Source organism: Gobio gobio (assembly GCF_949357685.1).
Source record: "Gobio gobio genome assembly, chromosome: 19".
Lineage (NCBI taxonomy): Eukaryota > Metazoa > Chordata > Actinopteri > Cypriniformes > Gobionidae > Gobio > Gobio gobio.
The window spans coordinates 23,273,517-23,289,034 of record NC_137112.1 but is presented as its reverse complement, the minus strand read 5'-3'; the positions used below and the strand labels follow the sequence as shown (position 1 = coordinate 23,289,034).

The 15,518-nt window shown below is 38.1% G+C and overlaps 1 protein-coding gene across 3 annotated transcripts in view; it reads left to right on the top strand.

Annotated features, from left to right (window-relative positions):
• Positions 1-7,392: 7,392 nt before the first annotated feature.
• The window catches only part of palm1a (paralemmin 1a), a 61,971-nt gene continuing 53,845 nt past the window's right edge, over positions 7,393-15,518 (top strand). Inside the window, exon 1 of one of the 3 annotated variants that reach the window (XM_079844734.1) lies at positions 7,393-7,558. In XM_079844734.1, coding sequence (XP_079700860.1) covers positions 7,554-7,558 — 5 coding nt within the window. In that variant the 5' untranslated portion in view covers positions 7,393-7,553. The remainder of the gene's footprint in view (positions 7,559-15,518) is intronic. The other 2 variants (XM_079844736.1, XM_079844735.1) reach the window with 2 other exon arrangements.

Genomic DNA, 15,518 nt, shown 5'->3' with positions numbered 1-15,518 from the left:
TAAAATACTCTGCAGATCTGCAACATTTTAACTTTTAAGTTTGATTCAAATATGACATGCTTGCATTTGGGACCTGATTTTTAAACAGCTTGATTTCTAATTAAAACTGGATTTTTTAATCTCTCCACCAGAAATCATCTGTAGCCCTGGGGAATTTATAGCATTTGCAAGACTTGCTGAGGTCATACTTTAAAGTACTTATTAAATGCAGATTAAACCAAAGCACTGGCAGTGCAAGCATTCCTAAATATAAAATGAGTTTGAATATGAAACTTTCAAATGCAGGATGTCACAAGTCACCAGTCATAAAAAGGACTAATGACTGAAATTACTAAATAAATCAAAATATTTTTTTACTAGTCCAAAAAAGTGCATTATTTTTAACAGATTTTTTTTTTTTGACTATAGATTAAAATAATAGGGGTTTATGAGTACTGATTATAGTGATTTTACCAAGAAACAAAAATGATGAAACATATAAGACATTTATGATGCCTAGACAGCATCCCACACCTGGGGTTTAATTATACTGTTGCCATGCAATGCTCTGAGTGAGTACTGCAGAGAAAGGATGTTCTTTTCTCCTACAGATGCATCAACAATTAGATTTCTTTCTGTCCAAATGAACGTCAAGACACTTAAAACATTTTAAGGCACTAACTTTTAAAGATCTGTCAGTATTTCACTTCTACATTTAAAAAAGACTGCAGATGTGGTCTGCCAGATCTGGGCCACAGGCAGGCCATAGCAATGCCCTTTGGTAATTATAACAATTAATAATCAAATTGTTAGTAACTAGCCCAAGAATATAATTTCTTAGTTGATTCCAAAATGATCATTAGGCACAGACACACTGGCTTATGTAATAATGTTTCAAGTCTTTTTGTGTCACGTTGCAACCTCTCAAAAAGCTGAGCACAACAACAAGTTTGAGGTGTTGACTTGGCCTGCAAATTCCCCAGATCTCAATCTTATCGGGCGTCTTTGGGATGTGCTGAACAAACAAGTCCAATTCATGGAGGCACCTCGCAACTTACAGGACTTAAAGGATCTGCTACTAACATCTTGGTGCCAGATACCACAGCACACCTTCAGGGGTCTAGTGGAGTCCATGCCTTGACGGGTCAGGGTAGTTCTGGCAATAAAAGGGGGACCAACACAATATTAGGTGTATGATCGGTGTATTTATGTGTACAAAATAAATAGAGGAAGCACTGCAGATGTGGTCTGCTAAATGAATTAATGTTAATTATAAATATTAATAATCGAATTGTAAGTACCAAAGTGGATGCCCTAAAAAATAATTTCTTAGTTGATTCCAAAATGATCATTAGGCACAGACACACTGGCTTATGTAATGTTTCAAGTCTTTTTGTGTCATGTTGCAAGCTCTCAAAAAGCTGAAGCTTCACATGGCATCAGTAAGAATGCTTCTTCCACCTAGTCAACTCCGACGCCTACATATACACTCTAGAAACACGAGCAGTGCCCACGCTATCCACTGCAACTATCGTGAAGTCTGCAAAAGCACTAACAGAGCTCTGGCTGTTGCTATGGTGACTGGATTGAGCAGTGGGGGCCTCCAGTGCAGAGCAATTTATCATTTTAATAAGAACTATGTTTGTTTCAAGGGGAGGGTCTGGGCTAACAATCACAAAGACATTCAATTCATTTGATTACATTGAATGGTTTTGAAAGATGAGAGGTTGAAATGGATTTTGAGCACTGACAAAGTTTCCTTTATTTTCAGCTGTGAGGTGAATGGCTGGGTTTATTATATGATATCTGATGTAATCATTTTTCAAAAGACTAAAGAAAAACGAGACAGAAGACTCTCTGGAATCATTCAATTGAAAGGGTTCACTTTGCTTTATTCATTTTCAATTCTTAATTTGATGTATGAGAGATGGGTTGGAATTTTTTTATTCTACTAAAATCTTATCAAATGATTTACTGAGTTTTGGATATTTAGTCCACAAATAGTTCTCATTTCATCAGCCTGTTCTTCATCTGTTGGCAGGAGTTAACTTGACTTGACTTGAGTCCAACAATAAAGGAAAATAAATAGAAATAGTACCCATAAATTCAACCCCCCAAATACACATCAACATACAATTTCTTAATAGTTTTTTCCTCATAATGTATCATACACCGATCAGCATTATGACAGGTGAAGTGAATAACACTGATTATCTCTTCATCACGGCACCTGTTAGTGGGTGGGATATATTAGGCAGCAAGTGAACATTTTGTCCTCACAGTTGAGGTACGTACCACCTACCTAAGCATTGTTGTAGACCATGTACACCCTGGTGGCTGTGGCCTCTTTCAGCAGGATAATGCGCCCTGTTACAAAGCAAAAATGATTCAAGAATGGTTTGAGGAGCATGAGTTTGAGGTGTTGACTTGGCCTCCAAATTCCCCTAATCTAAATCCAATTGAGCATCTGTGGGATGTGCTGAACAAAAAAGTCTGATCTCTGGAGGCCCCACCACGCAACTTACAGGACTTAAAGGATCTGCTGCTAGCATCTTGGTGCCAGATACCACAGCACACCTTCAGGGGTCTAGTGGAGTCCATGCCTAGACGGGTCACTGGCAGCAAAAGGGGGACCAACACAATATTAGGACACAATATTAGGTCATAATGTTATGCCTGATCGGTGTATTTATGTGTACAATATAAATAGAGGAAGAATGCAATGAATCGTCTGTTGTAAACCCAAGGAAATAGTGGGTGATGACTTTCCCTCGTCCCCTCCTGGTATTTAGTTTACTCACCCTGATTAAATTCACGCTGATTAAATTTTCAAGAGCTTTAATGAAGACAGCGGCCCTTTGATCTCCAGGTGCTTCGGCTGCTCATGGTGATAACGGTTTTATTTTGCAAAGCACTTTTACTGGGCTATTGCACCAACTTATGTGGCCAAATATCACACTTTTTAGAGAGCTTTGAGGAGTGGCCCATTACTCAATGCTAATGACTCAAAAAGGTATAGTGGACTTTACTTGGCAAAAACGGGTCATTATGAACTGTAGAGGTTCTCGACTGGTGAGCCCTCAAAATAGGTCACACCAAAAATTTGGCGACAGTAAGAGATTAACAATTTTATTCAGCTAGGTTGCATTAAAATGATCAAAAGTGACAATAAAGACTTAATAAATGCTATTGAATTTCAAATAAATTCTTCTGAACTTTCAAAAAAATTTGGAAAAAAAAGTATCACAATTTCTACAAAACTATTAAAGGGTTACTTCAGCGATTAACATTAAGCTTTGTATCAGTAGAAACCCGGTAGTATATTCAAATTATGGTACTTTTCCCCTGAGACGAGAGAATTATGCATTTTATTTCTGAAAAAAATCCTCCGATGACGCAAATATCATCATTTTGAGTCATCAGAGGATTTTTTGGCCAGAGGCTAGAGACTACAGGAGCTAGTTCCACATGTTATCAACCTGCCCACAGGGGAGGGACCTTACTCACAGAATGTAAATGCGCATGGCCGCTCGGCTCGGGCATTCATAACGGAGCGGTGCGGAGCAAAGTGAGTGCTTCAACTTTTCAATTAATTCCTATGAAAGTTAAGCTTCCATAGGCATGATATGAAAACGCGCCAGACTGGACACGCATCGTGAAGGAATGCCGCGCTTACCTCAGCTCTGCTCAGCTCTTCAAATTATTGCACACCTAGCTGCCTTTATTTTTAATGACGGATTGTAGAGGTCTGGGTAGTGACAGACTTCTTCACACAGCCTCTCTTAAAATTTGAAGTCCATGTTGTTTTTCCTGCGCATACGCAGTTGGTGCTTTTGTAGCCTAGTGACTGTGCATACTAGTCAGAAAAAATGGGAAGCATGCGGATGTCCGCAAAGAGCCTGTGCGTACACCCTCTGATGACAATTTTTACGTCACACGGACCCTAGCAGACCCTAGTGCACTCGTGCACACGGAAAGTATAACTTAATGGGAGAATAAAAGCCCTCCCTACACCTACCTAACCCTACCCAATAAATTATTATTATTAAACATTTCATTATGCACTTTATTTCCACTTTTATAAAATGTTCTTCATTTTTATTTAAAGTAAATGGCTTTCCGATGTGATTTGTGATGGGAAAAGAGAGAAGAGCGAGTTCGGCAAAAGGCAGATTCGAACCCGGGTCAATGCGTCAAAACCTAGTTTCATAAGCCTTACGCTGTACTAACTATGCCACTGAAAACATTGAAATGTGTGTACCTTCCCTTTCAGTCGGTCACATTCGACGTACGTCAGACGTAACCGATGAATTGGGATCACTTCTGGGAGCCCCTATCAGCTTCGAGGTATACAGTTGGCTATGCATCGGTTTTCATTTACACTTCTGTGTCGTTGTCTGCGTCCACGTGCAATTACACATGGAAAATGAAAGAAAATGAAAGAAAAGCAAAGAAAATGCCTCTGCACTCAAATGGATAGGCCTAAAACCAATCATAGCAACGGAGTAAGTGACGTGTTGAGCGACGCATAGTTGTCAAAAGAACTCACGCACGCTCGAAGAAGTAGAAGAACAAGATGAGTGTAAACAATCTTGCCGTTGTTGTAAAAATTATTTAAGGATACACGGAGTACATACCAACACAATCATCATTTTTTAGAGAAATAGTGAAGGTGAATGCATATACGAACAAGCTCTTTGGTGACGTAGATGATTACGTTACTGTTGATCATCTGTCCATCATCGTATAAAGCCTAGCCTGACAATTTGATTGGTCCGAACAGCTCTGGTTCGAGCATAGTTGCTCCACAACGGATCAAGTCCAGACCGAACTTCCCGACCTCAAATGTTGTGGGCGGGGCTAAGCTCCGGCAGGGTGTGTTGTGGACCTGAAGAGGCGGAGCTGAGCTCCGGTGCGCTCCAGCCCAATTTAACCTCTGGCCTACACACAGCCTGCAATGTAGCTATGACATAGGTTAGACGCAGAAGACACCATTAACAGGCGATGCAATGACACGGGCGTTACACTGGTTAAAATAGCTGATTTCTCTGGATGTAAACATTGTTGCTAACATTTGAGATAATGTAAGTACACAAGTCAACAACATATATCAAATTGTTCTAGTTGTTTTTGGATATTTTATATCCAAAAATCTTACATATTGTGCCTTTAAGCATGTCACGTAATTTTTTTTTGCCATGGTCATGTTTCACAGATATGTTAGAGAACAAACAAATACCTTAAATCTGACTTCAAAAAGGGTTTTCTCTACACACTGCTCACGGTTCTTCAAGGTTTTGCATGACATACAGCATCATGCTGAAATCAAATCCTCCTCCACACATACACACACGGATGGCCATTTCTACCCCCTCCCCTTCTGACAGAAATTTAGACTCAGCAAAATCTGGAAGGCTGATCATTCGAGGAAAATCCCTTGTTCTACCTCGCAGGAGTGCCACTCAAACGGATTGTTTTGTTATTACAGAATCAGTGCACTCAAATGAAACTTATTAGCCTCATGAGTGATCATTTAACCCTGACCACAGAGGCCAAGAAACCACCCAGATGGCATTTCACACCCACCTCCACCACTCCACCGCTTCCCCTTCCACCATTTCTTCCTTTGTGTCTTCCTCTGTCTCAGAGAGGGAGAGAGGGATTTACGTTGCACTCCGAGAGAGCTGGCAGTGCTCCAATCCCCTGCGACGGCAACATTTCCATTGATCAGAGCAAATGGAGACATGTCAAGTTACCACGGCAACTGATAGGCCAGTGAGGCGGCTCCGCGTGCAGACTGCCGAAGAGTCTGCATGAGGACTGGCTGCAGGAGCATCAGGGTGGAGCTGTGTGGGCTTGAATTCTTCAAAATGCTAGCTTTGGCTGCATGAGAAAAATGTCCACAGTGTTAAACAAGCTCAATAAGTCACTGCTACATTATTTAAATGCTTTTAACATAAGAGAGTCAGTGTAGCCCCTATGCATTTGACTAGAACACATGTGAATATTTCTGACAGTGTTAGCTCTTTTTTGGAGGTTTGAAGCTGTCTTGTTGTGGAAGTCAGACAGATGAAAGCTTTACTGCGGTCTCTGTTTATGAGGAGGACACAATCACACTCAACTTATATATTTCATTGATGTCTTCAATGATTTATCACCCATTTCCAAATGAATTCAGATTTCCTATAATAGAGTATAATGGCCATGGTAACATTTCTATGGAAGTATATGTACTGCAAGAGCTGGTCATGTACTCCATCTACAGGCTGCCTGCCAAACATACAACCAGCTGAAAGTATACCACAGACTGTCATATTGTGTCATACAGGCATAATATCATCTGTAAATAACATAACAAATCATGTCTAATTCTCCTCAATGTGAAAACATGCAATAGCCTGCTCAAAATAGTCACTGCAATTTGATAAAATAAAAAATAACCATACAAATTTGATGATTTATTTATTTTTATATTATCATTAAATATATATTTATTTTGTATTATTTTAAAAATAGGAGATATAAAATATATAAAAAAGATCATATTGTTGAGCTGCATTAAAGGTAGCCTATATATAGCCTATATTATTACATTATACATATTTGGATATATTCCCTGTATTTATTTCAAATTGTGCAAGGATACATAAAGTAATGATTATGAGAAGTTCTGTTCATGCACACACAATTTCTCACACAAATGTTCAACCCTTGTTTAATTAAGGGGTTGAAAATATGGCATGCATGGGGAATCATTATCTTCATTTCCAATCATTTTGTAGCAGAAGTGTGCATTAGATTATGTTACTGTAATTGACTTTTTAATGAACAATGAAGAGGTTAAAGATGTTACAGGAACAGGAATTATATTTTGTCCATACAAAAAAAATCTAGCAATAATTAACTTTTTAATGAACAATGAAGAGGTTAAAGATGTTACAGGAACAGGAATTATATTTAGTCTATACAAAAAAAATCTAGCAGCTAGAAATAATTAAAATAAATAAAAGGTGTGTTTAAATAACATTTATAACAGATATGTAATATAGTTTAAGGTGAATGCATTTTTATATGGCAAGTTTAAAAATGTTGATAAAACAACATAATCTCATCACTAAAATAAATAGGCCTAAATAAATGATATGCAACATGTCAACACACGTTTACATAGACTCGTAGTACCTTCTACGTCCATGAGGGAGCGACAAATCTCCCCATTAATTATCACAATGGGCCAAATATCCTTTAAAATAAAACATCTATAGACGATCATATATACAAAATTCAGATCTCTGAGAAAACGGACACTCAGAGAGTTCATAAAGCGAGTTCTCAGCTTTAGAGCTCGTTGACACGGACGTGGAGGATTTTTTTTCCGGATCGCGGTGGACAGATCATAAGGCAGAGAGGGGCAGATTCAGGGGAGGGACGCCAGCAGCAGCAGCTCCCGGTCTCACTGCTCACACACAGGGAGAAGACACAGGGCTGACACTGATGGTGCTGCGCCTCTGATAAAAACAAAAAACAAACGGGAGAATAAACCTGAAATTTGAGGGAAACAGGATTGGGACACTATGCAGTGAGTATAGCAACTATTGTTAATTTAGTGGGCAGGCCAGTGTGCCGCTGGCCCTTATAATGAGTGAACGGAGCCACACCTGCAAAACATCCCAAGCTCTGCTCTTCTGTTGCAATCTATTGGAGAGATTTGCTTTCACGCGTTGCCTTCCTAAGGCACAATTAGACGGTATATTTTGAATAAGGCTGCATTTTTCATGTTAAAAACGCCGATTTTTAGAGCTATTGTATATTGTATATTTTGCTGTCTATGGTTAAAATGGAGATACGGTACAGCGGATAACGGTATGACATCCAGCGGTGAGCAGCATCCAGCACATGCGCTCTTTAACCCCCGTGCTGACAGAAATAGGTTTCTCCATCGCTTTGACACTCAGTGTGTTGTTTACATGGCTAATTTAGAAGCAGCATGTTTCTTTTTTAATCTTTGAGGTTAGTTGCCAAAAATGCTATTCATCTTACATGTGTGTTTGTGTGGAGTATCGCGTATGCTGCTGTATTTAACCACTACTGTGATTCGGTCATAGGCACGAGGCTATATCTGCCATGCTTATATTCAGTACTAGCCTATTGAACGATTGTGACAACATAAGCCCTATTAACAAGTAAGCAATATGAGTAACTTATGTTGCGTTCAAGTCATGTAGAAAAGATCGTATTTACGAGTTGAACGCACATGAACGCCACCACAAAGTCGTAAGTACAAGTGGGAAACTCGGGATTTTATTTAAAGGGATAGTTCACCCAAAAATTAAATAAAAAATTACCCCATGATTTACTCACCCTCGAGCCATGTGTACATGACATTCTTCTTTCAGATGAATACAATCGGAGTTATATTAAAATATTTCCTGGCTCTTCCAAGCATTATAATGGCAGTTCCACACAGCTCAGGGGGGTTAATATAATATCTTCTGAAGCGAATCGATGGGTTTTTGTTAGAAAAATATACATATTTGACATATTATAAAGTAAAATATCTCGCTTCCGGCGGACCGCCTTATGTATTTAATTTATGAAGAAAGCTTAACTGGCGAGACTATTATGTCGGATGTAGCATAAGCGTTTTGAACTGCGAGAGGCATTACACTCTTTGTAAGTTGAATATGGAAGATGGTTCACCGGAAGCTATTATTTTACTTTATAATGTGTTAAATATGTATATTTTTCTTATAAAAACCCATCGCTTCACTTCAGAAGGCCTTTATTAACCCCCCGGAGCCGTGTGGATTACTTTAATAATGGAGGGATGGACTTTTTTGGACTTCAAATTTTGGGTTGCCATTCACTGCCATTATAAAGCTTGGAAGAGCCAGGACATTTTTAAAATAACTTTTGATTGTATTTGTTTGAAAGATGAATGTAATATACACCTAGATGACTTTTAATTTTTGGGCGAACTATCCCTTTAAGCCCCAATGGTTACGAGCAGTGGGCGTGTCAGTGAGAAATGTGGCGGAATACAACAATATTTAGGTATTTAGCAGTGACATTGTTAGGCTTTTTTATTTAGGCCTACAACAAAATAAGATAATTCCCTGCACAAAATATAATAGCATTGTAATAATATAATATAATACAATATAATACAGTTTACAGTGTCTTCATAAATTAATTAAAAACATAAAAAAGCAAAACACATGATACACATTTTTTTTTCTTTTTTTTCTGGAAGTAGAGTTGAAAAATCTTGCTGTATTTTTGTGTAGTTAATTGAGAAAAGCGGCATCTTATGCTGCCCTCTTGTGCTATCTGAAATTTCCTACTTCCCACTTATGAAGTCAAGATTATGAGCTCCTCGCATTCAAATTTTGACTTGAGAGGGCATTCATGTCCAACTAGGAAACTAGTATTTATGATAATTCCGATAGCACGTGAAGGCAGCATTGACCACACCTGATGTCGTAAACGCAGCTTCCCACCTGGTAAATACGATCTTCCCTGGAGGACTTGAATGCACCAAAATCCAGAAATCGGCTAATTTCTTTTAGTATTTCATCTTAAATGGAATGGAATGGATTTACAGAGATCTCTCCTCTCCTCAATGCATCACTTTACTCCAGATTTTATATTTTATTAGTGAGAGAAAGCCCACTTTAAGGGTTTCCAGTTGTTTTTTGTACATGATGCTAGATATTGCACAAACTGGTATTTGTTGTTTTTATTTATTCTCATAATCATAAACACAATTTTTTTTCACAAATATTACCATTTACTGCACTTTTTCTTCTAGTTATTTACATATACCGGCTAATGAATCGGAAGTCTTGCACATTCACAGAAAATAGCTTTCTTCTGCATGGCACAAAAAGGTTGATACTGTAGTAAGAGAAAAATACAGAGGTTCTTTTTAAAAGTCTCAAACATAATCACACAACTCCGTTTTCATTCAAAATGGTGACTGTTTTTCACAGTGCTTGCAAAGATCAATTAAAACTAAAAAGTGATTAGGTTATTGCAAATTTGCATTCTAAATTGTGAATGGTCTTCTTTTTCGCATTCATTTGCATACTGAATTGTGATGAGTCTTTTTTTTCTCTGCTGCATTTCTCTGTTGCTTACTCTGAACTTTAACTTATTTTGCTGCACTTATATTTTTGTTGAGCAATTATATTTTCTTTGAGTACATTGTATAATAAATTGAACGTTGCAAGTTAGTGCTTGTGTGATGCATCACATTGAGAAAGACTAATGATAGTTGTGATGATGTAATGGCAAAAGATAATTTCTTCCATAATGCGATGTACATCTGAGTAAAACGGATAATTAAAAAATAAATATTTATCCATCGGTTGTTGATTGAATGAGGCAGATCTAAATGCAAGCTTGCAAACGTCTGGAATATTTCACTAGAGAATGAAGTATTCTGTCGTTTCACTGGAAGATGTGACTTGATTTTGATAAAAAAAATTGCAGAGTTAAAATATTTTATAAATTAAACATGCATGGATAAATTATCCTTAATGAGATCAATGAGATGCATTCAGAAAATAGATGGGGGGATTTCCATTTCATGCTGACTTCAAGCATGTCAAATGATAAGATTTATTGGTACAAAACAGTACACAAACGATTTCTGTCTGACAGATTTCTCTAAGAATGCAGTGAGCTGTATTGATATGTGAAACAACCTAATAATCCATGCACTGAGAATCCTGTTTCCCTCTGTGAAACTGAGAGGATATATACATCATGACCGGGGCTTTTGCTAGAAGAGCAGAGACAACTGCCGGCAGACTTAATTACTCTAATGTACTACACCAGAGGGAGAGGGAGAGAGATGAGGGGTGGGCTGACAGTTGCTCCTGGAATCTGAATGAAAGGCCCTACCCATATCGGATGACACATGCCTCTCCATTAGTGACTCGCATGGGTCTGTCTGAAACCCCATAAATGACCACTCCGTTCAGGAGCGGATGAAATTAGGCGCTGTTTTATTGGCACAATGAAAATATCTTCCCTGAAATATGATATGAGCTGCTTTTAGCTGAAAAAATGTGGTGGTAATTGTATGTATAATTCTATTGGGTCATTCCGTATCAACTCAATCAGAGGTCCCCGGCTATTTTTTTTCTGGTGAAAGAAATACATAAATGAAAAAGAAAGCCAAAATATTACATTTCATGAATGTATATTTACTGAGGAATTCACGTGTCAAATTAGAGGGGGTAAAAATTACTTAGTAGGATGGCAGCAACATAATTTAATTTTTTACACAGAGATTAGTAGGTCTATTAGTTACATTTGTTTACTTTAGCAATCTTTGTTGCATTATATGCCAACGGTGACAGTTCAAAAATGGGAAAAAGCTATTCATGTGTTTATTGCCCCAAGTTTGCATGCCTGTAACTCAAGAAGTGTTTAAGATATCTTAATATCATTTTCGATTCTTGTTCCTATTAAACTTTTATTTTGGAATTGTTTAGGCCCTATATGGTTCATGGGATGTCAATGTGGTAACATAGTTATGATACTGCGTATTTGAACTTTTGGTAGCTTCAGAAGCTTTATGAACAAAATCCCTTCTTCCAAATATCCCTGAACGCGTGTACGCACGTACACTCTGCTTATTATTTAGCTAGGGACACACCAAACTAGCGCTGATGAAAGCTGCCTGTGTTGTCGCCTCTCGCACAACTGTCAACTAGCATGTGGGTTCTGCGCCTACGTGTAAAGGAGATAGCTGTCTATTTAAGTAGATATATTCGTCTATATTCGTCATTCAAAAAAGGGAAAACAAACATAAGACTGCAGGTATACAAACCATAAACAAAGCAGCGCTTACTTACCGTTTTGAATATAAATCACGCTGATCACGTTCTTTATTCCACTCCGCTCATGTTATCAAGTAAATATTTAAGTGTTGCCTTGAAAAAATTAAGATTTCAAAAGAAAAGTTTGTTAAGAACCAGAGTCTAAAATCATACTGAGATATCTAATACTTTTTAAAAACAATATTCTATGCAATTGTTTTGATAGAAAAAAACCGAGAGAAACACAAGAAGTGCTTTTTTCCCATTTTTGAACTGTCACCATTGGTATAAAATGCAACACAGATTGCTAAAGTAAACAGATTTTACTAATAGACATACCAATCTCTGTGTAATAATAAAATAATGATGCTTCCATCTTTCTCATGTCTCAAGTCATGTTTACGCCCCTGTAATTTGACTCCAAATATCATGTGAAAAATTTCATTCTGACCCCCCTCTACAAAATAGTGGGTTACTCAGTAAATATACAGTCATTACATTTAACATTTTGGCTTTCATCACTAACTAAATCAAACATTTGAGCAGGGGAAGTTGGGTACTGCATGTTGCCTTTTTATGGTCAGTGCAGTTGTGGTGAAATTTGAGTATGATAAAGCTACTTGTTTTCCCTTTCAGTCAAAATGGAGCATTATTAATCTCAGGCTTCAATGAGAAGGTTGATGGGCTCTTCAGTTCCTGTTGATGTTGCTTTGAATCTCAGCGTGCGTACCATTTCTCCACTGTCATCCTTTCCTCTTTCTTATGAAGTGCTGATTTCTGCCACATGTGCTGAGGAATGCTGGGAAGCTTCAAAGGGTTCATCAGACTCCGTGTCTGAGCTGAGCCCTAATGAACAGGCCTGAAACTGCTTGGTCAGGGTTCCTCAAAGAAGGATGAAAGAAGGATGAAAACTGAGAACTAAAGCGAATTTAAAAAGCAAGTGGGAAACTCTTTCCACCATGATTTAAAACTAATGTATCCTTTGCCCTTCACTTATTTACTATCAGTGTGAGAGAAGCTTGTTGTTACTTCATTTATCTGTCATGGCCAACACCCTTTACTGACAATATGGGGCGAGGTCATATAAATTAGTTCTTTCAATTCAATCCATTGAGCAGTTCATGAGTAAATCCGTAGGGGCGAGCCTGTTTCCCTTGACAGAATAGTGTGGATTTCAGTACAGCAACTTTAGATATGGATATCAGGCTGAACATGTTCATGTTACTACAGAACCATTGCATAATTTTCTTTCCAGGATTATTTTGTAAACTTTTTGAACACTTTCTAAAGACGTTTTGTACAGGCGTGGAAAAAAATGATATTGTGGACTTGTGGTTTTGATATTAATAATGATATTGTGGTCTTGTTTTGGGTACAGATTTGCACTATGCCACATGGTTCCCTTGACTTATTAATTTGTGGCCAGGTTGTACTAATTTGTTCCCTGTATTTAGTTCAATTGTGGCCACGTGGTACTTATGCTGCCTTCACATGCTATCGGAAGTTGTGATTACGAGCTTGTTGAATGCATTCAAGTGCTTTGCTGTCAGAATGAACAGGAATCATGGAGGACACCAGGTTTATTCTTGCCTATTTATTGGGAAAATCTTATTAAAACCAACATTATATGTAGTGTCACATGCACTGACAATCATATAAACATTTACGATGCTATCCAGATAGAAAAAACTTCTGTAATTTCGGTCAAATGCAGGCTATTTTCGCTGTGTATAAAACATTCAATACGCTTCAAATGATTACTCGTATATGTAAATATGCACTACATTAAAGGGTTACTTCAGCGATTAGCATTAAGCTTTGTATCAGTAGAAACCCGGTAGTATATTCGAATGATCGTGCGCACGGCCGCTCGGGAATTCATAACGGAGCGGTGCGGAGCAAAGCGAGTGTTCTCAATAGGGATGCACCTTCGGATTCGGCCGAATATTGGGCTTTTTGACGGGGTTCGGTTTCTGCCGAACCTTAGAATTTTCTTCAACCGAACCGAACCGAACCCTAGGCTTGCACTGGTCGACGTAAAGTCGCCGCCGTTGATTATGGGAAGGTGTTTACAAGGTGGACCATTCGGTCTGCAGTGGTGTAAAGTAATGAATTACAAATACTCTCGTTAATGTAATAGAATAGTTTTTCTCAGGAATTGTACTTTATTAAGTAGTTTAAAAACAGTGTACTTTTACTTTTACTTAAGTACATTTAAAGTGCTGTATCTGTACTTTTACTGCGCTTTTTTCCCTAGACCTGCCGTCGCTACATTATGTTTATTTATTTCCTGTCAACGTGATTGGCCAAGGCGAATAATCAGTCCTGTGACTCCATGCCACACGTGTGACTCCCGTCAAATCAATGATAGCGACCAGTCTAGAGTGAGAGGCACACGCGCATTATGAAAGGGGGTTGTTGCTGGTTACTGTATGATGACTGAAATCGTGAAATTGTGTTCAACAATTACTAAAAATTGACTGCAGAATATTACATTTTCTAATACACGCTGATGCGCTGCACGAGCTCACGGCCCCATCTGCTGGAAACACTTCATCTAGCTTGATTGTTTGCCAGGCTTCAAAGTGCATTAGGCATTAACCGATCGTCACTGCTAGATTTGTGTCCCTTAAATCGTTTTCGCTCAGCATGAATACGCATTAACCTGCTTTCTATTAACTTATTGAAGTGCATATTTTAATGTAATATGTTCTTACATGGCGATTTAAAATTGTAGTCCAAGTATATAGTGAAGTACCCCTTTAATGACAAAACAAGCTGTTTTGGGGGGAACAAACTAATAAATCATACCTGTCAAAGCAGTAGTTCTCCCCGCCATCATGTTTAAAATGTATGGCACGCCCATCTTGGGAATTTGGGAATCAAAATTATTTAACGAACTTCCTAGTGGTAAACATGACATCAGAGGGTGTTCATGTTAAAAGGAAACTCGTATTTACGATAATTCCGATAGCAGTTGAAGGCAGCATAACAGTGGTTACTTCACTGCTGGCAAAATGGGCTTTCAATACAAATTGGGTGCCTATACTGTAGAAACATTTTTGACATTGGTGCTACCTGACTAGAGAAAACAAAGAAAAAATGCTGTTGTCTTCCCTTTTGCCAAAAAGTTAAGAAAACTTCAACACCGATAATGCACTGGGCATGTTGCCGTCCAAGGCCACTCCCACCAGTCTGCTATGGATACGTTTGACCAGAGTCAAATATTGCGTTGCTTTAGTAGGAAATACTTCTTAGCAAACCTTTAGTCATTATGGTGTCAACTTGTATTGTTCCCAGGTGCAAGAATTTAAAAAGTAAACATTTTGCAGGAGTAAGTGAGTTTCCAGTGAAGGATCCAGGTCATTGTAGGCAGTGGCTAAAGTTGCAAAGAATAATCTGGAGAGAACACAGCAATGGAAAATCTGAAAAAACTATTTTTTTAGTCAACATTTTACCAAACAGAAGGGAAAAAACTGAAAGAAACTGCCGTTCCGTCAGTTCCGCCCAACCCCCGGCAATATGCCATCCATCACATACTGGTAAAAAAGCTGTTGCCATAGTGTTCCATTTTTATCATTATGCTGTTTAAATAGATAGTGATACAGTTTTCAGTGATAAACTGTGATAAACATGTAGTTTATTACTATTTTTGATTTGACTAAATTAAAAGGAGGAAACTAATTTGTGCAATGTGTCCACAATTTA